The sequence below is a fragment of the Antennarius striatus genome, chromosome 7, assembly GCF_040054535.1.
Source record: "Antennarius striatus isolate MH-2024 chromosome 7, ASM4005453v1, whole genome shotgun sequence".
Classification (NCBI taxonomy): Eukaryota; Metazoa; Chordata; class Actinopteri; order Lophiiformes; family Antennariidae; genus Antennarius; species Antennarius striatus.
The window spans coordinates 7,982,071-8,007,789 of NC_090782.1; the positions used below are offsets into that span (position 1 = coordinate 7,982,071).

Consider the following 25,719-nt stretch of genomic DNA (forward strand, 5'->3'; position numbering starts at 1 on the left):
CGGTGGAGGAATGTTGACGCAAGACGTTGCTGTAACGCCACATTTTATAATAGCGACTCAGTGAATAGAAATATTGCCGGATTGTGTCGCCTTCTGAACGTCCCTCCTCTCCTCAACATGTAACGAACAGTCTGGTGTTAGCTGCTGCCTGTTAGCAACTGAGACGTAGGCAAAAAAAACCAAACCCTGCTGAGGCTTTGTGACATATTTTATTACTGCAACTAATTTTCTGAAATAGCCCCATATCCATGATATACATGGACTTTTTAAAAATGTCAGCATAAACAAGTAAAGTAATTGCAAGGGGGGGATGGCCTGCTATCCTCCCGGTGATTTGGAGTACACCATCTGGCAGCTAACCTGTGTCATCCGTTCATGTCCAGAAGCATAATGTCTGAGCTCAGTGTAGTTTTGCAAGTCCCAAATCTTCTGATGACATGCAAGACTGTCAGTCACTGATACAGTATTCATCTTTGGATCCTCGGAGCCATGTTGGTTACATGAGGTGATGTGGTGATTTGATTTATTTTGGTCAGTACTGTAGTCTTTTACACCCCTTAAAGACCAAATGATTACGGAGCTCCTTGGTAATCACAGATGGATTACATAATAATATCAGCATGGCATATGAGTTCTGACATGTGGCCATCTGAACACATCCCAGAGATAAGGCTTTAAAGTGGATGTGATATCTGTAATCATAGTTTTAAAGCCGCGGACAGTTATCATCCCTGTGAATTAGAATCCAGTGTGCATTTGTTGACGTTTTGCAACTATAATGTCTTAAAGATAACTTGAATATGTGAAGCTTTGATTTTGTCCATTCTTTCCAAAGACAAGTAATCTGCGTTCATTGTTTACTCTCGAAATTACATATACAGTATACTGTACCCAAACTTTTTCTGATTTCATTCTGTATTTGTAAAACCAGCTTTGAGAGTAGCTGCTTAATTACAAGGGTGAGGTGCTTTTGAACTAACACATTTGTTCATATATTGCATCTCTTGTACCCTGTGGGCTGTTAGCTCCCACACTTGTTCCTCCTCATATCTGGAAGAAGGCAGAGTTGGGTCACTGGTTCCAGCTAATTTTAGACATTCTTGCAATTCTAAATGAACTACTTCTCTGTGAGAGTTGTTTCCAAACTCAGCTATGGACATGAGTTTTGCATCTTCTTTGTATTTGAAAGATTTCAATGTTGCAATCCTAGGAAAAACAAACAATCAGACAAAAAGAATAGAAAACAAAAGACGAGAATAAGAGGAAGTAGTTTATCATATTTTTTAAAGTCACTTTTATTTTATCAAATTCGAGTGAAATAAGTGGCAGTGTGACATATTATAAACTTTGCATGTGTGCGTGATGTGTTTTAGTTGTGGATAGATTTTCACTTGTCACCAGAACACATGTCTGTTTGGTCAGTCTTTCAAGATCTTTTTCAGCATGTAGAATTAATAGTGCTCCTTTCAATTCTGACTGCTTCCCACGATCGGCCAGACTCCCAAAAATTCTTGTCAAGCAGTTGGATTTTGATATGAACCCATGTATTCCGTCTCAGGACCTGCTTAGTCACCATTCTAGTTACTCATATGTGCAGACTCATCACGTTGTTGAAAAATAGCCTCTTCTCTTTCATTTCCTTCACACAATTTGTTCAGGCTTAGAAGCAACACTCAACAACAACAGTAAACTCTCCCTCACATGAATATTTTTCATTCCACCAGCTGACCAACTCCTATTGCATGAAGCATGCCATAATTCCACCTCTTCCAGGTTTCCCAGTGGTGAAAAGGCATTCAGGGTTAAATTTTTCTCCTGCCTTACAATACAGTATTTTGGAGCATCAATACACAAGTCAAAACTAACCAGTTACTTCACAGTGATTTTAATTTCGGCAGTTTTATGAAAAATATAATTAGAAGGAACATCTTCACTTCAGGCAACAGCGTGGCCATAAACAAGGAACACAGCTATGAATAAAGTTTATCACCATATTCAGGTCTTGGACACAGTATAAGTCAACTAATCTGACTAGTTGATTAGCTTAGAATGGACCCTTTACACATATACAACAGTAGAAATCAAAATGAAATTGTTTTATTTGTATCTATACCCCCCCCAAAATCTAATATGCATACACACATATTTTATTGTGTAGTCACATATTTACAAGCAAAAAAACAAAATGTAATGAAAAGAGGATACAGATTTTTTTAAAAAGACACGAGGATGTAAACCATGTCTCTAATCCTTGCCAGTTTTTCTATCTTTACAGAAGTTATTCGTACCCTGAGGTCTAGACGATGCTGAAACAGAAAAAGAACTTGTGTCGGCAGATGTTGTGCACATATAAGATTAAGTAGTGGGTCCCCAAGCCTCTCTATTGATTTTGTATTTCAAGACGGCATTGAAGGTTTTGTTTCATGCGAAACAGGGAGAACATAAAATAACCCCTCAGGAACACACTGATGTTTGTTGAAGGGTCTTGTATAATAGTTGTGACGCTGCTTGTCAAGAATACTATACTGCTTTGGTTCAGCTTGTGCTTCATCACAGCTCTTGTAAAGCTATTTATGCTGTTGTTTTCTCTATTCATATACTGTAATGAGGATGCTGTTTATTTGAAGTGACATTGTTAAATGAAAGTGAGATCAGATCTGAGTGAACTTCAATTTCTTGGAAGAGATTTGTACGTAGACTATGTTGTTAGCTAATGGCATTTCAGTTAATGTTTGGGATATATTTGTGTTCAGTTCAGAGAAGCATGACGTGCAGTTATGTGAGAGTCATTGGCAACATGTGTTGGATAAAATGTCTGAACAATGCAGATGTTATGCATTTAGTGCCAGTGGTACAGGGAGTGATGCAGTTGAGCAGCATGAAGAGCAGATTGTCTACAAAGAAACCTTTTTGTCTTGTGTGTGGCAAAGGTCAAGAGCATGAGCTCAGTTTCTATAGGTGGCTGCTCCGCTCTGCTGTCCTCTGGCGCTCTCTGTTGGGGAATAGGTTGCACTGCTTCATTGGGTTCACGGTAGATACTGTACCCTGCTCAACAAAGGGGATAAAGTTAAGATGATGTGCAGTCTTTTGCAGGAGGATGAATTATGTTTATAACAACTATACTGCCAAATAATGATTGCAAAGACAACCTAATTTATTGGGGATATTCTTTTGTTGTACAATTAAAATTCTTAAAGTATTATTATTATTACTTTTATATATTGTTATAATCCCCGAAGGGAAATTAAGAACGCATTATTGAACTGTCTGGAAGATTAATAGAAAATGGAAAGAGAACATCCGCTCATGGATGCTTTGGTATAGTACCATATTTTATTAACCACTATATTACCTTGGGTTCATTATTGACTGTTTATAGTGAGTATATACTGTCAGAAGACAGGAAATGTTTGTGTCTAAGCAACAGGAAGGCTATGGCATATGACAATATGATAGTGGTCACTGAGCTCAAATAAAAAAAATTCCACAGCAGGATGCCCTACTCCTGTGTCTTTGTCCATCAATGATAACAGTCACTTTTGTGGCATCTGCTTGCACTGAAATTGTATCTCTAGCCTGTGAATGTAAAAATGGTTTATAATCTAGTTGATAACCATCTGTACCACTAAGACAACTGAGCAAGACACCGCAGAGCCTCGTTGTCAGTGAGCTGCAGGGGAAGAATTCTGGTGGGAATGTGATGTCAGCAGACATTTACTACAGTGTTACTGTTACTAAATCAAGAGGCATTTTTGGGAATATATGAAAAATTAGGTTAACAGATATTTAGAAAAATTAAAATCACAATGTAATATTTTCTAATAAAGTCAAACAGACATAAGATAACAAATGATCAAAAGACATTGTTGCTTCTTTACTGATACATGGAAAGAGAGCATAAACATGCTGTCTGATCTGCTAGTTTAGTACTCATTTACACAAAAGAATATTGGTTTCTGCCACAAAATTAGCAGAGAATGGGGTTACACTCACATTCACAATTTACACGTTAACCCTGAACCCTGCGGCAAATATTTTTCCACATTGACCATATAAGGTTTTGACCTAGTTTAGCAATTCTGGGTTGAAATCTGTACTATGATTAGTGAGGAATAAAAAGAAAGAATTAAATATCATGGGAGCATGACAGATTTAGGTCTTAGTTTAATGAAAAGAAAATTTGCACAATGACACTAAAACTGTTAATATTTAAATGAATAGCAACTAGCGGGAACCTGTGGAAATTCCATGATAAAACAATAATATCAGTCTTTGTTTTCTTTTTTTTCTTTGATGGCACAAGAAAACAAACCGCTGTGTCTGACCAAGCCATAACGGCTCCATGTGTGGGGGATGGATGAACGCAAAGACGAAGGCCGCTTTGGCGCTACTTCCGGTTAGACACCGGCCAAAACTGTACACAAGAAAACGTTTGTTTGTACAGCGTGTTTGTATTATATGTCAATAGCCATTAAACAGAAAATAGAGTATTTGTGGTGAGAGCTGTTTATTTAACTCCACTCTCCACCGTGCCGCCCCTCCTGTTAGCGCTGTCGCCTCAAGACACGGTGGGTCTGGGTTCGCGTCCCGCTCTGTGCGGAGTTTGCATGTTCTCCCCTTGTCTGCTGGGTTCTCTCCGGGTTCTCCGGCTTCCTCCCACCTCCAAAAGCATGCGCTTCAGTTTGAGTGTGTGTGTGCATGTTTGTTTGTCTTTGTGTGTGGCTCAGTGGCGCACTGGCGTAGTGCCCAGAGTGTCCCTCGCCTCACCTATGCCAGCTGGGATAGGCTCCACCTCCCCATGACTCGCTGCGGCGCATAGGGCGGCAGAAAATGAATGAATGCTCTCAGGAGCTCTTGTTCACGTGATTCCTTCAGGCAGATGCGCCGTGATTGGTTGGGCGCTTGATTGACAGGTAGTGGGTGGAGATAAAAGCGGGACAGTGTGAGGTTTTCAAGTGAGCTTATTCAAATATATAGATGGGGAGATTTATGTTGATGGTTAAAGCTTTCATGAAATACAAAATTTGTATTCTTTTCGAGTGTTTGTAGGTGTTAAGTTGTATCATGTGTACTTCTCAGCTTCTTGTGGTTTCTGAAGGTTAACATCAATGCTCCTCTACACATTGACTTTCCTGTCTTCTGTGCAGAGAAGCAGTAAAACTATGGGAAGTGGAGGCAAGTTGTCATCAGCATCAGTCGTCTCAATTTATCACTTTGACTTCATCTTGTTCTCTCCTATGCTGATCTCATTCCAGTCTCCGTCTTCCCTACGATCAATATTTTATGGTTACCACAGGAAGACCAAGGGGCATACACTGAAGACTACTGAGTGATCAAGTAATGCGATTGGAATGTTTCCCCATTGTAATTTGTCCGTTGATAGTGACTGAATCGATAGGGCGTCCTCTAAAGTCTTACTTTTACAAGTCTGTCTCTGCTTGTGTGTGTGTATGCAGATTGTGAAAAAGTTATTTCATTGTGTACTGAACACTAGAGGCTGCTGTTACTCTCTTTATGAAATGCAGACAGTACCATAAGCCACCATATTATGGCTGTATTGCAGCTAGTGTATATTAACTATATACATTTTATGTGGTTACTAGAATTTGCTGGCATGATACCCTGAATCTTTTATGCCCACTTTTTTGTGGTTATTTTTTCCTTCAGCAAAATTACACCTGACAGTAATGTGTGACATCTGTCAGTTTGTTATTCACCTACTGCAGGAGTTGTTCATTTGAACTGCTTCAAACCTGCACATGACTTGCTGGGAACCAGAGGAAGTACAGTTTGGAGTGGTGGAGCAGTCGTGATAATGATAATGTTCCGTCTATCCTCTACACACTGATTGATCGGTAAATTGAAAGCTTCGTATCACGACTCAGCTCCTTCTCCACTACGACAGACCTACACAACGACTGCATCTCTGTAGAAGCTGCACGTTCTGTCTTTCCATCACTTGTAAACAAGACCCCAAGATACTTAAACTGCTCCACTTGAGGCAAAGACTCACCACCGACCTGGAGAGGGCAGAACTCCTTTTTCCGGTCGAGAACCATAGCCTCAGATTTAGAGGTGCTGATCCTCATCCCACTGGTGTCACACTCAGCTGCAAACTCCCCAGGGCACACTGAAGTTCCATGTTTGATAAGGCCAATAGGACAACATTGTCTGCAAAAAGCAGAAATGAAATCCTTTGGTCTCCAAACCAAACTCCCTTTGGATCCTGGCTGTGCCTAGAAATTCTGTCCATAAACATTATGAACTGAACTGGTGATAAAGGGCAGCCCTGCTGAAGTCCAACATGCAAACTCCCACGAACCGTTAAGCATTCGATGGAGAGTGTAAAACTGATCCAGTGTTCCATGACCAGGACAAAAACCGCATTCTTCTTCTTGAATCCCAGGTTCGACTATCAGTCTGATCCTCCTCTTGAGGACGCTGGGATAGACTTTATCCAAGAGGCTGAGTAGTGTGATCCAGCTATAGTTGGAACGCACTCTCTGGTCCCCCTTTTTGAAAAGAGGGACCACCACCCTGGTCACCCTGGTCAGCCATGCGATGTTACAGAGACGTGCCAGCCAAGACAATCCCTGCGCGCCCAGAGACTTGAGGTACTCAGGGCAGATTTCATCTACTCCCGGCAGAGGTTCTATAGCAAAAATATCTGAATGAAAATTGTGAAGCGCTGACAGTGTTTGTGAGTCTGAAATGCCATCTCCTCTGTAGCTAGTGTATGTGCACCATCTCATTGAGTGATGGTAGTTTTAGCCGCTTGATTATTAATACATTGCGAGCAAGGCTCCATGCAGAGGTGGAGCTGGGACATAAACCAATTTAGATCAGTGGAATCCTAAAGATAAAGATTACAGACTGGTGGACATTACAGGCTTTACTAAGTCAATCACAGAGAGGTAATTTGTTATAAAATGATTCAGTAAATCAAAACGTACACTCAGACTGACCCAACGTAAACACTGAAATTTTATTGCAAAAGTATCTTTAATTCCTGGTAATCATCTCACAACATTTCAGATTAATATCAGTCCAGAACTGACTGCTCAGTCCATCTATGGATCACTGTCAGCTCACAATGAAGCATCTACATGTACTATTTAAATTGTGAGGATCGTGAATGGACAGAACTGTTGTGACTTTCAACAGCACGTGACTGGATGTAGTCACACAAATCAAGACCTGCTGGCAGTTTGTAGTCTCCTTTCTGCTTGGAAGCACATGGTATCTATTGTACCCGGATGGCCTCTGGGACGAAGGTGTGAGAACAACCCCTCACAAGAAAGAAACAGAATAAAGTAGTCCTGCCTTGCTGTGAGGCAACAGTAATAGTCACTGACATACTACACAGCTCCAGACAGCAAAACAATTATGCGACAGGACATCTTAACAATGTTATATTTTATCCAAAAGTGGTGTGAATACATTCTCATACCACAACCAAAAAATAACAGGATTTAGCTGGTGACTGGTATTAATTTCACAGACTGTTCATATCCTCAAGCATCATTTTAACAAACCACTAGAAAGATGCCATCTGTTTGAATTAAGTGACCTCTCAGCCATGCACTGAAACCCAGCTGGCATAAAATGAGACACAATGAGATTCTGCAATCCCTTTACTTGACAACCACTTTAATATTTCACAATGGTTGCGTGGAATGCTAATTAGTTCAGTGGACAACTCACAGCTTTAGATTATTTCATTAGTAGTCCTGCTGTGTCAGAGCTACGCAGAGTTCTCAGTGAAGTCCTTGTTCTGTGTCAGATTGACTGATGCAGTGTGTGATAGTCCTGTGCTACTGTAGCTGTTGCTTTACATCAATGACATGTCTGGTGCACTCCAGTCCAGAGAGAAAACACACTCGGATCCACAGTGTGCACTGTATACACACTCTTAGCAATCAGCTACAACCCATTCTACAGCTCTAAGATATTTTACTTCTTCTCTACAGGCATTCCTATCCATCCCTCTGTCCATCCCCTCCCTCCCTGGCTCCTCTTGTGGCTGTAAATAAGCTGGGGCTGGGACTGTGTAGACCTTTGAGAGGCCCTCCCCCTTCCAGTCTCCCCCACCACAGGTCCCCCTGTCTAACTTTCCTGACCACTTAGATTCTGCTGCTGCTCTTAATGTTGCTGGAAGGCAACAGAGAAATGCTCAGATGATCCATCGGGCTATCCTGAACCACATCGTCTACACCATCCAAGACAGGAAAGACTAACTACTGTGTCAGTGTGCGAGCCCTCGGAGGGTACTGCGAGGGTCCTGTGAGGCCTGCCCCCCCCGCCAAGCCTGGGAGAAAGCTTGGCTTGTCCCTTCCGTCCTGCAGCCCCTACGATGCCCTCCCCTCCCAATGAAGGAGGTGAGTAAGAGGTATACCTGTCTCTAGACTGGCAGGGTCATTCTGTTGTTGTTCATAAAGCACACACACACATGCACACGCACACTCACATGCACATATACACACATACACGACCACCTGCTCCTGCACAATGAGAGCCTTTGTGGCTGCTGTAGAGCCACTTACATACACAAATAATGCATGCATTTATTGTATTTTATTTATCTTTCTTTTTTTTCCATTCACCTATTCATTGACCGTATAGCTCCATGCATTTCCCCTGTAGCGAGGAAAGGCATGTATTAGAATGCTCCTGGTCGTCCTCATCTGGAGCTCAAGCTGTGACTCTATCTAGTTCCGCTGTATGTTGTTTTTCCCCCCAGGGGATCGAGGGGCGTCCCCCGTGAATGTGCCATCTGTGGGTTCCTACCGGAGCAGTGGGAAGAGGAAGATGCACAACAAAAAGAAGAAAGGCACTATCACTGCCAATGTTGCTGGCACCAAGTACGAGATTGGTATGGAAACATAATAGTAATGATAATGCCACTGAAATAACATGACAAAAGCATCCCTAATGTTAAATGAACTTAAAAAAAAAAAATCTTTAAAAGGAGCTGAAAAAGAATAGTTTGCCCGACAAAAAATTCCAGGTCCCACATTTTTAGGGAACTTAGTTCAGGATTAAAAGAGTCTTTCTTTGGAATGACTGATGGCATCATTTAATTGATGGACATTATTACTGTGTATGTTACATGTTGGAAAATGTGCCTGAAATGGTTCATTAAATTCTTATTCATACTCCAAGCTGTCTACAACAATAAAGACACCAGTGTAAAACAGTGTGCCTGTTAATACCCACACCCTACTGTAATCCTTTACTCTGACATCAATAGGTCCACCATTTATCAGTAGAGTCAAAAGTTTTAACAACCACGAAAATGGCGAAGTTGGGGAAATTGTATTAATGTACAGTACCAAGGAAAAGCTGAGCGACCTGAAGTGTACTCTGGTGATTTTTTAACTTTTATTACTACACCATTTTTTTCTTTGTCTTGCTTGAATTATGGATACACTGCCCAAACAACTTCCAGTGGCACTGCTCCATTTCATACATATCCATACATACATAAACCTTTAGCAGTGGTATTTTCAGTTGCTGTGTTTGTATAATTTTACATATACTGTATGCAATTTTTAAGTATTACTCACATGGATACAAAATTGGTAGCATTGTTCGCATTGATAAATACAGTACATTATAAATGATCTGCTTTGGTGAGGGTAAGCTAATTTGCTGTCAGATGTCGCCACCTTGTAAATACAGTAAACCAAAAGCTTAATATATCAAGCCTCTGAATTTTTGCTTTGATTTTCTTCATGAAAATTTCATGAGTGAGCAAGTCCTACATTTCGGGTGGTCCTGCAGGTAATGCACTGTGACAGAGCGTATTAATTTTGGAAACAGCTCTCAGTGTGGCTCAGTCTGTCCCTCAAAACACCACAAATCCAATCACAGTGTTGCTTCAACAATAAAATCTAATTTGCTGTGGTGGATTGTTGGAAGGAGGCTGTTGTTATTTAATGTCTTAAATTAAACTTAATAGAGTTTCAGTCAAATAGTTCATACCGAGGCAGTCTGGCCTTATATACATACATAAATCTTTATTGAGGTAATTTAACTTGGCAGGGAGGTTTTTTCTTCAGAAAGGCTAAAAGCGCAGAGTAAGCACTCTTCACATTGTGTGGCAGCATAGCTCTCAGGGGTGAACTACAACCTATGAAACTAAAGAGTCAGCAGCAGCAAGTACAAGTCTGGTGCCGACGGGATCCTGCAGGTAGATGGGAGTCTAGCTGTGAGTCAGTATGCTAGCTGTGACGAGACCCTCACAGTGGCCATTCTGAGGGTAGTGCAGAGCTGTTTTGAAGGAAAATTAACAATAAGGGCCAGATGTATGGTACCTATTTGCTGCTACTTTTTTTTGCAGCTGTCTTTTTTTTAATTTAAAATTCATAGCATTACAGATAAGGATTAAAGGTCAAGGGAACATAAACTTCAGTCCTAAGGATGTCTGTTTGGTGAGATGTGTAAGGAATGATTGATCATAGCTTGTGCTCCACAACTCTGCAGGTAACTTGATTTAAATCATCCATGTTTCAGCCACCCTTCACCAGCGTTAAGAGATGAATGAACAACATTGTAAACACATTTTTCCATTTTCAAGTGCCATCATGCAACATTGAGCAAGCCCTCTCTAGGTTTGTTGGCTAGCAAGATATTAATTACTGTAATACCTTGTTTCGTTAGGGCATATGAATTTTTCATTACTGACTAAATAATAAATAGTTGTCGCATTAATGTCCAAATGGGCTTGCCACCTATCTCCCATACTACAGGGTTTCCAACGAGATTTACATGCATCACAGACAATTTATCTTGTTGACAAGATGCATTACGACTGGCTGCACTCCAGCCAGTCCTTGAATAGTAAATGTTGCTTTGAGCTTTTTGATCTATAATCCTCAGAACTCACTTTTAATGTATGCAAATATGGACTTGAAACCTCGTAAATGTGAATTAAGTATTGATCTGCAGAAGAGAAATATTTGATTTTTGGGTTTAAGTCACACTTTACATCTAGATGTTGTTTTGTCACCAAGTTCTTGAAATGACATCTAGTGACATGTAATTATAAAATACAATCTATTGTTAACCTGTCCCCCCCCAGTTCGTATAGCCATCAGAGAGATGGACTTCATAAAGACCAGGGATGAAGATGAGACTGCCAACCTCATCTGGAATGACTCGGCTGTGCAACACGAGAAAATTGCTGAGCTCAGGAATTATCAGGTACATTGCATATTGACTGTCAGGTCAGCACAGAGTGTAAAGTAGACGAGAAGTGGGAGAAGACAATTTAAGAATACGGATGTCGGATCCACTCTGTGTTCTGAACCTGAATCCCAGTTTGAACCTTTACAGCAGTCTCTACTAAAATTGCACAGCAGCCAGCAGCCAAAGATCAGAGGCCTGTACCATAAAGCTTGATTAACATAGACGGGCTTCCTCTTACTTATCTGGCTTCACTTACCAAGACATCCGCCCTCCAGATTTTCGGTACCATAAAGCCGGCTATCAACTCACTAATTCAATTCAGGCCTGTCCACTCTAGATCTGTGCGCGCTCACATAAAAAAGGCGGAGGTTGCTGCATGCGACCAATCACAAGCATGCAACAAACTGGCCCGAGCCGCATATTTCACAACGGAGGAGCAAACAATAATAATTAATAAATACGAGCAATACAAATCAATAATCCAGGCAAAAAGCAACACAGTTGCAGCTACCAAACGGCGCAAGGATCGCTGGCAAAAAATCTCCAACTGTGTCAATGCGGAAGTTAGTGCCATTATAATATTACTTCCCCACTATGACTGCACTTGTATATCTGACTACAGTAACATTTGTGTGTTCCATAAATGTATGTGTGTACAACATTTTTCGTTATGGCATGTGATTGTAGCCCCCCGGACTTTATGAACAGCTCTACATATTGTGTTCTTCCCGAGGTTTTCGGCATCGCCAACAGAATACATAAAAGTGCCTATGAATGAATGAATGAATCCATGATTTCCTTAAACAAATAATTGATTAATGGCATTTTATCTGTGGCTTGCTTGTAACCCATCCAACGAGAGATTTAAGGACATGATAATAATTATGAATATCATTAAGGAATATATTAACTGTGGCAAAAAACCTCAGTGCAATGCACTCTGTCTGCGGGATTGTCAGCGCGGGGTTGCGGTGCGTTACATTACTGATGTAAGGCTCCAGCAGCTGACAGATGTAATGTAACCTCTCCCCCCAAAACCTGTACCTTTCGTATAGTGATTGTTTCAGGCTATTCGAACGGATTACAGCGATCTCTAAATATTCTCTCGTGCCTGAGTGCTCTTCGCATAAGCTGTGCACCAAGATCCACCGGGTTCTCATAAAACGGACAGCCCATTTTCCAAGAGAACTGATTGGTCAGTAGATGGGGCTGTTATACCTGCTGAGCTCTTATCCTGAACTTATCCTGCTCCGTAGCAGGTTAGGTTATTCAGCATAGGTTACAACGACAACGTAGCCCGATAGAAAGTCAGCCACCTTTATGGTACTGAAAAGTCAGGGTTAAGCCTGAAGTTATCTCGCTAAGCCGTAATCCAGCTTTATGGTGCAGGCCTCTGGATACAGATAAGCCACCACTGGATGGAGGTCATTAGAATTGTGAAGTCTTAAGAGGAGATTTGGAAAGATCATAATGTGAAGCATTAAGGTATAACAAATTTCAAAACTTCGATAGCCTGCCTTTGATAACATTGATCAATAGTTCAGGTAAGGTAAATAGAGGCCAGATTTTTCAAATTACAGAGCAGTACAACAGAAGATTGGACTGTGTACGAAGAAAGGTAAAATTACCACTATGCTTGGAATTTGTTTATCCAGATTTTCTTGTGGAGAAATTTAAATTATTTAGGTAAACATCACAAAATTTTCTGGAGATTCCTTGAACTTATTCCAAAGGAAATCATATATTTATCCATTATGTGTGCTCTTGTAGAACCAAACCATTGACATGCAGTGAGGCCTTCTCCCTAAACTTTAATTATTTAGTGACACCCGATTAAATATGAATTGTAACAGTTACATTGGAACAAAATCCATTACAACTTACATTAATTCATTGACACACCTCAAATTTTGCAATCTAACCTCAGCAGTGACCACAAAGGGGTTCTTCATGCATTAAGATTATTAAACATTTCAATTTTATGTAGTTACTTGTAGATTCCTCTCAGTTTTATCGGTGTGCAGAATGTATTATATCTGAATGCGATGAGAAAAAGTGAATGGTTTCTCACCCTGAACCAAATTAGTTTCTATGTTGTACTGTATCTGACTACAACTTCTCCACCACACCTGGGGTCTGTTTCAAGTTTGGACACTGCTCTGACCTAAAAATATTGGCAAACACTTTTTTTCTGACTCAAAAGCAAGCTCCATCTGTACCTGCTGTGTTCCTGTGGGATCAATATTGCAGCACCTGATAATGTCATTTTTGAAAATTTGTGAACATTTCTTTGTTCACAAATTTTGTGAAGCATCTTTTATTTCAGTTATCACAAAAAATTGGTTAGAAAACAACAACAAAGTATTGTGTTCATATTTTTGGATACATAATTTTATACCAATTTCTATAGGAAGTGGAGTAGTGCGTAGAATAAATGGGGTTGGTTTAAAAAGGAATTTAGTACAGATGTAATTTGAAGAACAATGTACATTCTATTAATATTTAATTTAGTAAACATCAGAATAAAAAAGAAGAGAAAATAAGTTAATATGAAAAGAAGACTCTGTATCTATTTTTCCCAAACCTTTGGCGGTAGGACAGCGATAGTAAATAAGAGCGAGGCATGAAAAGATTGGAAACAACAGAGAAGTTACACTGACAACTAATGACTAGTCCGGTGACCAGAGGTCAAATATCACTGGTGATTCTGACAAGACAGTTTTAAACACCCAGATATCTGACTTCTGTGTTTGTGTCTGAAAGCGATCTGAACTCTGTCTGACCGCTGCTTCCTGCTGAGTGAACTGCTGCTGCTCTAAGCCTAAACTCCCTTCCTCCTCAATTATTTGTTTATACGAGGCACTAATTATTAGTTATAACTCAAGCTAGAAAGAGTAAGACATTTTAGATAGGGGCTCTAATAGTTCACTTCAGTAAATGTTATTACAAATCCTCTAACAAGTTAGCTTACAGTAAAGGGACTAATGTTTTAATGAAACTGCTTTTTACATGTTCAGTCATGCTACGATGGTATTTCATGGGATAATTTCTCTGTAGAAAAGTATAAGTCCCTCAGCACCCCAATCACAAGCCACGTTGTTTCTCGACTTTGGCATAATTGTGAAAACTCTTCACTATCCGTAATTACGTCCGTCTTTTTGGATTATAGTTGTAGGATCTTTTGCACACTATTCTCTGTCTTTCTCCCTTTTTAGTTTTTCCCTTTTTTTGTTAAGTGATGTACTGTGAGAATTTGTTGTCAAATTTCAGGTCATACAAGCCCAATTAACGTCCCTGTTCAGGCTCATTTGGTCAGATACTACAGAAAACCCAGAGTTTTTTCTTCTACCCCCCACCCCTCTTCAGGCACTTTCAGAGCAATTCATTCAACTGTCACTGCAGGAGCTTGCGATGCAGAACCAATTACCTCAGCCCCTCAGCGTTGAGATTGATTGTTTTTTTCCTCTCGCTTCTTCTTTCTCAAACCTTTAAATAGTATAACCAACCAGGGTAAACTAAATAAGGGTTGAGAAAGGTCTCAGCTTCACCTTTTTGTTTTGAGTCCGTAATTGGGCATAAATGTCAGAACATTGTAAGCTCACTTAGGTTTCTGCCTTTAATGTGCTCATTTTCATGAAGGGGTGGAGGTGGAATTGAGTGGCGTAATGGCCTTAACAACATTATTATGTCTGCTTGTCCCTGTGCAGAGAATTAACCATTTCCCTGGCATGGGCGAAATCTGCCGGAAGGACTGTCTTGCAAGAAACATGTCCAAGTAAGTTTTCTGTCCATCTTGATGAAATCACTGCGTTTGAGTTGCAGACATGCATAAAAAAAGAAGAGCATTTTAAAGTTTTGTCCAGTGAGTCGGCATTTGCAATGCTCTATTATTAGTTGAAGAAATTGATAGAAATAGTAATTCTAATAAGTTTTATTTGTGGTTTCATGAGCATTCATATTGAATTCAACATAATTTAAGACAAAATGAAATGCATAGGTCACTGCAAGAAAAAGCACAACATTCTTTTTTAATGTACTGAAAATGACAATTTGAAATGGTGCAAAACTCCACATGATTTTCAGGCAAAATGTTATCTCTTCATACACACTCTGTCTTTACTTCTGCAGAATGATAAAGTGCCAACCTCAAGATTACAGCTTCATACCCAAAACATGGATTTTCCCCGCCGAATACACTCAGTTCCAAAACTACGTCAAGGAACTACGAAGGAAACGCAAGCAGAAGACCTTTATTGTAAAACCTGCCAATGGAGCCATGGGTCACGGGTAAGTCCGCGGCTAGCGAGAGCCCCAGAACAATATAACTGACTTAGAGCCAGGGTAGGAATGAGTGGTAGAGAGTAACTGAAATGCAGAATAAAATGGGATAGTGAGAAAATTAACAGTAGAGCAGTAGACAAGCACAGCAAAACAACAAAACAAAGCAATAAGACCCTGATGAGGGTTTCTATGGAAAAGGCATAACTGCTGGAACAAAACTGAGTGTTTGAGCTGAGAGGTGTGGTGAATGTTATTGTTGGCTTCATTGTCCTCAATGGTCACACTCTCCATAAATCAGAGGTTATCGCTGCCAGTGGAGGACACACACACACACACACACACACACACACACACACACACACACACACACACACACACACACACACACACACACACACACACACACACACACACACACACACACACACACACACACACACACACACACACACACACACACACACACACACACACACACACACACACACAGTCTGTGGCAGATAGTGTAGTTCCCTCCCTGAAGGTCTCTGCATGTGATTATTGGATTCATTTATGAGGCACCATCAGCAGAGACCAGTAGAAAATTGACCAAAGATGGCTGCTGCAGGGGGACTCTCTCTCAATAGTATCACTTTATCAAAAGAAGGGCAGGCTGTGGTACCTGAATACATATTCCATACTTGCATTCCCATTGGTGAGAGTGTAACTTGGGTTGTGGTGTCACATTTTTGTAGTATGCTGTCACTAAAAGTTTTCAATCATTAATTATTTAGACTAGAGAAACCCTGCATTTTGTTTAGCTGCAAGCAAGGTGTTATGTTAATTGTGTATACCTGTACTTTTTTAAGTAAACAAATATAATAATCAGGCAATAACTACAACTTGGGTAAGGCTTCATAGAAGTGTAATATTCAGCCTGTAGTGGGCACTGTACTGTTGTTCTAAAATTCACTAATGTTCCGTGTTATTATGTGTGCAGGGTTTGGACAAAACAGAGTAAAACAAAATTGTACAGACTCTCTGGCTCTCCGCTAATGCAGAAATAGTTTCAGAAATAAAGTGAACAATCTAAGCTTGGGTGTGCATGGGGAAGATATTGGTTTTTAAAGCTCTTTTGTGAACAGCCTATTGAGCTGATTTGGCCATCTAATTAGAAAGCTCTCCAGCTTTAGAAGTTGTTCCAAGTTCTCTACCTGTGACTCCTTTAGCAGGAGGAGTTGATGAAGATTAGGAAGCCTAGGACATTCAAGCATTGGACTAACTCATTTGGCATTTACAGCTAGCTATGACCTGCCAGAAGTATTAAAATAAAGTGACTAAGATAAGTTGTTTTAAAGTTTAATGATTTACTTGTGGTTGGGTTTTGCCAACAAGATAAAATAAAACTATAACACAGACCCAACTGTGATAATTCAAATAAAATACAAGGTCCGTTGAAAATAATTTGTTTGTATGTGGATCTCTTCAGCAGTTCAGAATTTATAGAGATATTACCAAGCATTCATTATCATAGCTATTGCCTTCTTATTCTTTGAAAATGCGGTCCCTGAAGTGTAATGGAGAAATCGTTCAGTGCATTCATCCCCGGAACCAGCAGATGGGGATATTGAAATACAAATACCTCTCTCAGTTTCACTTCACTTCTCCCTCTATTTCCTGAGGAATTTGTCCTTTCTAGTATAATGGGAGCATTACTTATAACTCTGTGGTGCACTAAGCCTTTATTTATTAGGGGAAAAAAAGGCTGCAAAGGCTGAATTATTGCAGTACATTAAGAATATGAAAGATGATGAGTTTAGCTCATCCACTTAGAGGCCGTTGGATCATACGATTAGATATTTCTCTATTTTTTGTGTATAGTGTCATGCTGCAGGAAATTAAGTTATATCATCACTGTGTAATTTATTTTTTCTTTGGCAAGCTAAATGTTGTTATTGTTGGTGTCTGCTTGTTATAAAGCAAACAAAATAATAGGGCGTGCAGGGCCTAAAAAGGCAAGATCCCCTTCGGTACCAAATTAAATAGGTGGGAAAGAGTGGATCGTGATTGTCTGACACCACAACTCATCAATCATGTCATCGTCTCCTCAGCTACTCCTCCTCAACTAACTGAGCTGTTAACCTTGTCTTCGTCAGTCAGTTTGCTGTCTGACTGTTAGGAAGGTCCCTCACATTGTCAGTCAGGCTCCCATCAACATGCTCTCTTCTATTCAACTGCTGCAATAAGCAGGACAAAGAGACCGATTATAAAAAAAGGGATTTTTGCGTGTGGCAATGAGGACACATCTCCATCCTACAAAGGTTTTATCAAACTTTTGAAGGGAGGACTGTTGAATTTAGAATTTTTTGTAGTTGTGTGCCAGGCAATAAATAGATCCTTGTCTAGATTCACACTTATGAGGTTATCAACAATGTACCACTGTGAATGCTTCATTAGAGCTAACTCAGCAGGTGCATTATTTGGTTTTAATAGAACAATAGACTGCATAGTTCCCAAGATATTTTATGTTGTTACTGTGATTACATAAGCCACAGAACAAACCATTTGTGCCCTCTGGTTGCTTAGTACTGTAACATGTCAGTAACTCATGCGGGACTTCCTCAACCATCAAGTCTTTACATCAAGCCAAATATTATTTGTGTGTGTGGAGACCCTTTCTGCATGTGTATAATAAAACCTTCCAACCTTTGCACATTGTTAAGCCAAGTCTGCCTCAGCTTTAATAGATAGTGATGGTCAGTAGCGATTCTTATACATAGTGGGAAACTATTTAACGTCCAACTCTCAACCTCCGAGGACACACACGTGTATGCCTGTACACAAAGGAACACATATACACACCCAATCATTCAGACAGTTTTGAAAATGCTGCCCGTCATCCTCGTCAGTACAGCACAAATGCACCCAAAGTAACACAACACAACTTCTTCAGTCTATTTGCAGTGGCCTGCATATTATAAGTTCTGAGTGGCAGTGATGTGAGACCAAAGCACATGAATTACAGGAGAGGTTGAAATGCAGAACAATGTCAGCTCCTATTAAACTGCCTTCCGCTACAGAGAATTTGATGTACTTTGCCATTCAGTCAGAGCGGTGGGACTTCATGAAAATTCCTCCAGATGTTTCTATTTTTACTCGGACAAGCCAGTTTTGTTTTGCACCCGTCTGTTTTTTATTTATTTTTCATAGTGTTTTATTTAGATTACCAAGTAATGAACAGAAAAAAATTTGGAATGTTTCATGCCCCACAGAGCCAAACAGCTTGTCCTCCTTTAACTCGAAACAAGTCTTCCTGAGCACACTCATTTACATACGATTTCAGGGAAGCTTCATAACAGCTGAAGGTCATACAAATACCATCAGAGCGCCGTGGCTGAGCTTCACTCTGAAAGGCTAAAGGTCTCCATTGTAAATTGAAAAGTCATTTGACGCCCATCTCCTGCCGATGATTACATATTTTCCTCATCCAGGACAGTATACATACAGAATTATCCATTGATTTGAGAAAGATAAACATTGTTAAAGTGATGATTGGAAGCATCAAAACAAGATACAGATGTAGCTCCCCAAAAATACTGCATGTCCTCAACCTTATCCGCTGACTTTGGAATGAAATATTATATTAAGTTGAATCCCATAAAATTTGTATACTGTTTGGCTCAACTTTTTTTTTGCTTTACCACGGAGGATGGTGCCAATGCCATCAGTCATGTTCTCTGTCCCTGTTATGCTCCCATCTATCATTTTGTAATTAGCTTTTTTGTCTTTACTATGCCATATTTTATTATGGTGGTGACGACAACCCAATTTCCCCCCAAGGATTAATAAAGTTTCTGTCTCTCCAGGATCTCACTTATCCGCAACTGTGAGAAGCTGCCAGCCCAGGAGCACTTTATTGTTCAGGAGTACCTGGACAAGCCCTTCCTGATGGAGGGTTACAAGTTTGACCTCCGCATCTATATCCTCGTCACTTCCTGTGACCCACTTCGTATTTTTCTCTACAATGATGGCCTGGTTCGCATGGGCACAGAGAAGTACCACACACCAAGTGATGCCAACCTGGTGAGTCATACTGTATGAACTATAATGCTTACAACTAAAGATTTTATTTGCGTAGAATTGTCAAAAACAAAGTTAGGAGATGCGTGACAGAAGCTACTTATGCACATGAAAGCACATAATATTGTGTTAGACACATTATTGTAAAACTACTAGTAGTACACATGTTTTTATCTGTGCACCATCTGTGCACGAGGCTCTTTTGATGAGTTGTAGAGGTACACACAACTGCTGGATTTACATCATAGACTATACACAGTAACTAGTGTGTGGCCCATCATTTGATCAAAAATGTACAACAGAAAATAAAAGTAGAAGCTAACAATCTGTTTACCATGCATTCACTCAAACTGGAGCCTTGGGCTTTTGGAACTAAACACACGAAAACACAAACACATAGAGGACAGAGCTTAGGAAACAGTATGATCTTCATATGATCACAAAAACACTCATTTGCACAGTCAACAACAGACCTGACATTTTTGTTAATGCAGTGTTTTAGTTTCAGTACAAGAGGCAGCCGTGTTTAGCCTGTTGAACAGCAAAAGAAGTGGCGATCAGTTACAAATGCAAAATATCAATCATTTCAACAGATCAATAGCAGCACAAATTCAGTTCTCTCTAACCCCTCCTCGTTTGTTTACTGTTTCTTAGAGGGGTTTTGTGCCTTGAATTCCTTGGCAAAGGAAGATTGGTGTTAATGAGGATAATTGAAAATGTGATTTGGAAAATAAGTGCATGTTCCTTGTGTTTTACCATGTGCAGTGACACAAAGCATGGTATAAGATGAGGAGGACATTGTTAGGAGGAGAGAGCAGCAGACCTAATAGAAATTAACTTTTCACTGCCCAGATGTTCCTCATAACAAGTCAGGAGTATTAACCTTGTCTTTGCACCTCGTAAAGGCCAGCTATTGTTCACATTTTTTGATGTTAACATTTATAAAATTCAGGTAAATTTGTAGCTAAAGCTCTAGTAACAATGTTTCTTAATCTTGCCCATTGAATTGGCTTAATGAGGCATGCATCATGTGTATTTATACAAACTGGTTACAATTTTTAATTAATAAGAAACATGGAAATACTCAGTATGAAATAACAGCACTAAAAATAAATACAGTAATTAAAATGTGTTACTAAACATTTCAATTAATTTTTGTTTTTCGCTATTAGTCTGTATGAGCACACTCAAAAATGCTAATCACGAAATAAAAAAGTTCAAAGCAGGTGAACTGAAATTTTTGTCTTACATTTTATATTTTAATATAGTCCTGAGCTGTGCGAGGTATTTTAGGAACAGAAGGAACATTTATGGAACGTTCAACCTGCAGTGAAGTCACATTAGATGATTCACACACCCACAAATGGTCTGCTTCTAAATGTTAACATCCCTTTTCAGTAAGAGTTCTTGTCCAGAGTGTATGATTGTATTGTTTTCTCTCGAGCTGTTTTTATGTAGAATAACTTGATGTAGCAGTGAGTGGGTAAAGGGCTGTGTGAAAAAGTGTGAGAGCATGTAAATGTAGTCTTACTGTTCCACTAACACATAACGTTCCAAATTTTTTCCCAAGGTTGAGAGATCTACTGTAGTGCAGAAGTGTAGACAACTGCGTAGCTGTTGCTTTTTCTTAAATGAACACACACACACACACACACACACACACACACACACACACACACACACACACACACACACACACACACACACACACACACACACACACACACACACACACACACACACAGTATGAACACAGCTGAGCATAAATGTCCACATGCCAGATGTCTCCTGTAATATCAAGCAGCTCATATTTGCCTTGAGGTTCTGCACCTGCTGAAGCACACAGTCTGGTGCTGATGATGGGTTGTAATGTACAGATGTACACAGCTTCACATAAAGCTTGATGCTTATCACCAGCATGAACACTCAAACAACACACACAGATGTGGTTTACACCTCCCGGGACACAAGCGTGCATTGTCTTATCCAGACTCTGACACATGATGGAGTGAGCTATGTCATGGAGATGGATGTTCAATCCCACAGGGAGAGGCTCCCAGGCCACTCAGGCAGCCATCGGGGACTGGAGTGGCCATCAGCCACAGCCTGATTACTGTGTAGGTTAAGGACAAGGATGTATTGTCTTATATTGTGAGGGACGGTGTTTGAAGAGTGGGTTACAGCAAAGGTTACACAATGGTGAGTTACAGGCTGCTGCTGAAGGATGCTGTTTAGTCATGTGATGTGGGAACAATGGAGTATTATGACCCTTACCCTTGAATACACAAGGTTCTGATGTTCTTTGATTGTAAGCTTGCACTGCTGTTTCCCTCAATATTAGTCAATCCCATAAGAATATTTCCGCCACCTTTAGGTATAGGAAGAACTCTTAGGGAATTCTCATAAAGTACAATGAGTTTCTCTTGCTGCACAATTTCCTGAACCTTTAGCTGTTGCCAAGGGACTAGTTTTTTTTTCTTTTATTAATGTCTGCCCATATTACTTTTGGGGAACATGTTTTACATTAAAAGTGTGCATAAAGTGTGAATACCCTTGAGTATATTCCATGGTGTGATGATTATGGTATCTGACAAAGGTGTAATTACACTAAAGACCGTCATCACAGGTACCATAGCTGTTTGCACACAATATTCAGTAAGTACACCACATATTAAAATAGCATTTCATTTCACAACTGTTTTATTTGTATCCATTATGTGTTCAGATTCTTATTAAACAAGGTTATGAGATTGAATCAGATTAACAGGATGTCAACCTCTGATTCAGCCTTTGAAGATTGTGTGGTATTGACATCTGAGTTATGAATGTATCGAACTGGGAGGGAAAATAGCTTAATTCACCCTTCCGCTCAGAAAATAAGAGAAATAAGAGAAAAGAAGAAGACAAGTGTTTTTATACAGCAACATCCACAACACGGCACCTGGTGTGAATACATTTCCTTTCTTCCTGCCTGGACTTCAGGATGACATTAAAACTGCCATGCGAATCTGTTGCTTTTTTCTGATGTCTTTCAGCACCTGAACATTTGAGTTGATGTACTCCTCTTTGTTTTTGACAGAGTCAGCTCTATATGCATCTGACCAACTACTCGGTCAACAAACACAATGAGAACTTTGAGCGAGATGAAACAGTGGACAAAGGCAGCAAGAGGTCCATCAGCTGGTTCACTGAGTTTCTCCGCACAAATGACTACGATGTGATGAAGTTCTGGGGAGACGTCTCTGTACGTGGGTAGACCACCCAAACTGACACACACTCACTTCCAAACACTCGAGTTGTAGTGGATATGTACTTTCAGGAAAACACTGATGTATGGTATGATAACAAAACACACCACAAAAGCAAATATCGCAAGCATTCATCCACAATTATAGTATGCAAGGCTACAGCTGTAAATACACATACTCTTTCTACTAACCAATGCATGTTGCACAGAAAACACAAGTTTGATATGATTTGTTGCGACAGTGATTTTGTGTGCTTCAGAGCCATGTTTACCTCCAGGAAGAGCTCAGTGAAATGATTCTGAGTGGATGGGAATTTCTGTTTGTAGTGCCTCTCTTTACCCATCCACACATTGCTGAGTTTTTCTCATCAAGTACGTTTGGAGCATTGATGTGATTTTTTTTATTCTTTTCGTCCCTGTCTATCTTTTACTAATTTTCCCTAAATGGCTATTTTAATTTTGATTCTCCTATTTTTATATATTTTTTCTTTTTATCTACTTCGTTGTTTACCATGCCTTTTTGTCCCTCTGTCTGAGCTTATTTGGGTTGGATGATCCCTGTGTGACTCTACTTTGTTTAACTTTCTGTTCCCATGATACCAACATTCGACCTTAAACTCAAAATCCAATACTCTTACTTGTTCTGTTAGTATTTACACACAGTTTTATTTAATTGTTTTTGTAACTTTTTTTTTTCTTAAAAACTTAACAGGCTTCTATGAATCTTCTGCTGTCGGTCACAATCAGAGGCAGAAAATTTTGTCAAACAATTGCTGTTAAGAATCTCATGTTGTTTTTACTTTTAGGTGAATTGATGATGACATGAAAACGATAAATCTCAAGATCCCAACTTGTGTTGTCTTTCATTATTATTGAGAGACAATTAAATTGTAATTGAGCATTTGCAATTAGTTTTAGGCATTTTAGAGGCTGATATATTTTAATAACTTTTGCACATCTAGTCAATAATCTCACAAGTTTGTATTGACATACTAATGCTTTGCTTTAATTAATAATATAAATTTGATCAGTTTCCTGACAGTCCACTGTGACCTGAAATTTGACTCTTGAAAAATGTGTTCAGTTTTATTGTCTGTCCTGAAGAAGGTAAAATCTCAGAAAACACCATAACATCCTGCTGTCTCTTTGACACTGGAATAAAAAGAGAAGTGGCAATTGAGGAAACAAGTTCAAACAAATTAAGCATGGTTCCTAATGTAAAATATCTAAAAAAAACCTTCACATTGACACTATTGAGAGTAAAAACTATAATAAAAAGAGATCAAAGAAGCTTATGAAAGCATTTCGACGTAGCAAAACACAGATACACACACATGCGCATGCACGCAATCCCGCACACACGCACGCACGTGCACACGCAAGCACGCACGCACGTTCACACGCGAGCATGCACGCACGCACAAACACACACACACACACACACAGGGTTTGGTAGTAGCCAATGCTGAGGGCTCAGGATAAGGAGGGAGGTAATGGGTGCAGGGACAAAGACACACACCTGCCAGCACTGGGGACTTGGGGCAAAATCGGTGGTAGCAGGAGCAGGTGTTTGTGCTGGGCAGCCTGTGGGTCAGATGAGTGGACAGAGGGATGAAGGTGTCTGATGACAGACAGATAGAATAGGGAGAGGGGCTGCAACCTTATCAGGCCAGGGCCAGACCATTTGCCCCCCTGCTACACGCAGCAGTCAGACTGGCCTGAGCAAATGGCAAGCCAGAAGCACTGCATGGGGCTCGATTGGTGAGGGAAAGCTTTTTGCAAAGTGATGTGTGTTTGTGTTTGTGTGTGTCTGTCAGAGTGAGCATGTTTACCTGAGTTGCACAGTGGGAGTAGGCAGGCAGGTAGCAGCCAGCAAACACACTTGCAAACACACAAACCACACTAACAAAGGTTGGTAGCCACTTTCCACACAGATGGACCACCACCAGCATAAATCTGTTTGTGAGTAACATTCTAAAGGGTCCGTGCCAGTTTCACCATTTGTTTCTGCTTGGTTTTTGAGTTGTCTTAGGCTGCAGGGGATGTGAGAATCGATCTAGATCGTAATGCTGCATCTTGAAAACAGGTCTGTTGGTCAGGTGTGTGTCTTGATTACGTTATTTTCAGAGCTTAGCCCTAAATCTTAAGGTTCAAGCATTTGACTTTGCAATTGTAGCATGTAATTAAAGTGGGACTATTAATTTCCACTATTTTCTGTTTAAGAATACCTTTAATCACCTGCTGTAAAGTTTAATCCTGTGGGTTTTTTCTAGGATTAAGGGAAAAGGAATAAAATAGAAAGAGCTGACGTATTTTTGTGTGTGAGTTGATTCTCCCTTTGTGTTTGTGTGTCCTGCTAGGAGCTGGTGGTTAAGACATTAATTGTGGCTGAGCCCCATGTGCTGCATGCCTATCGAATGTGTCGCCCCGGCCAGCCACCAGGGAGCGACAGCGTCTGCTTTGAGGTCCTGGGCTTTGACATTATTCTGGACCGCAAGCTCAAACCCTGGCTACTGGAGGTACAGCTCTGCATGTGTCTGTTCATGATAGTTTGTTTCACACTTTTTCCCATTTTGTCATTTACACTTTTGCCAATGCTAAAAAATTAAACTACATTTTGACTATAAAAAATAGTAATTTTGCACCTCATTTAGAGCAAGTTTGATTCGATTTATTGATTTGAGATAGTTAATTCTAATGTAGTTCTCATTAATTTTTAATTTTAATTTAATTTGTATGTAATGTCATAATACTGTTTAAAGACACATCGTGAAATTACTATATATACATTTACTTCTGTAATTTCTGGATATTTTGCTCGAGGGTGTGTATATATGTTTGCAATTTACATAGAAGAGGGCAGTGGTCTGTGGAGCGTCACCTGCCTTTACTGCTATTAAACCAGTGCTTGTCAATTATTTTCTGTTGCACCCCCCTAGTAA

General features: G+C 39.9%; 1 protein-coding gene across 1 annotated transcript in view; it reads left to right on the top strand.

The window, feature by feature from the left end:
* The window catches only part of ttll7 (tubulin tyrosine ligase-like family, member 7), a 95,988-nt gene that overhangs the window by 323 nt on the left and 69,946 nt on the right, over positions 1 to 25,719 (top strand). The window contains exons 2-9 of the mRNA XM_068320454.1: positions 7,971 to 8,378; positions 8,741 to 8,872; positions 11,084 to 11,205; positions 14,898 to 14,965; positions 15,319 to 15,477; positions 19,317 to 19,533; positions 22,610 to 22,774; positions 25,138 to 25,296. Coding sequence (XP_068176555.1) covers positions 8,354 to 8,378; positions 8,741 to 8,872; positions 11,084 to 11,205; positions 14,898 to 14,965; positions 15,319 to 15,477; positions 19,317 to 19,533; positions 22,610 to 22,774; positions 25,138 to 25,296 — 1,047 coding nt within the window. The 5' untranslated portion in view covers positions 7,971 to 8,353. The remainder of the gene's footprint in view (positions 1 to 7,970; positions 8,379 to 8,740; positions 8,873 to 11,083; positions 11,206 to 14,897; positions 14,966 to 15,318; positions 15,478 to 19,316; positions 19,534 to 22,609; positions 22,775 to 25,137; positions 25,297 to 25,719) is intronic.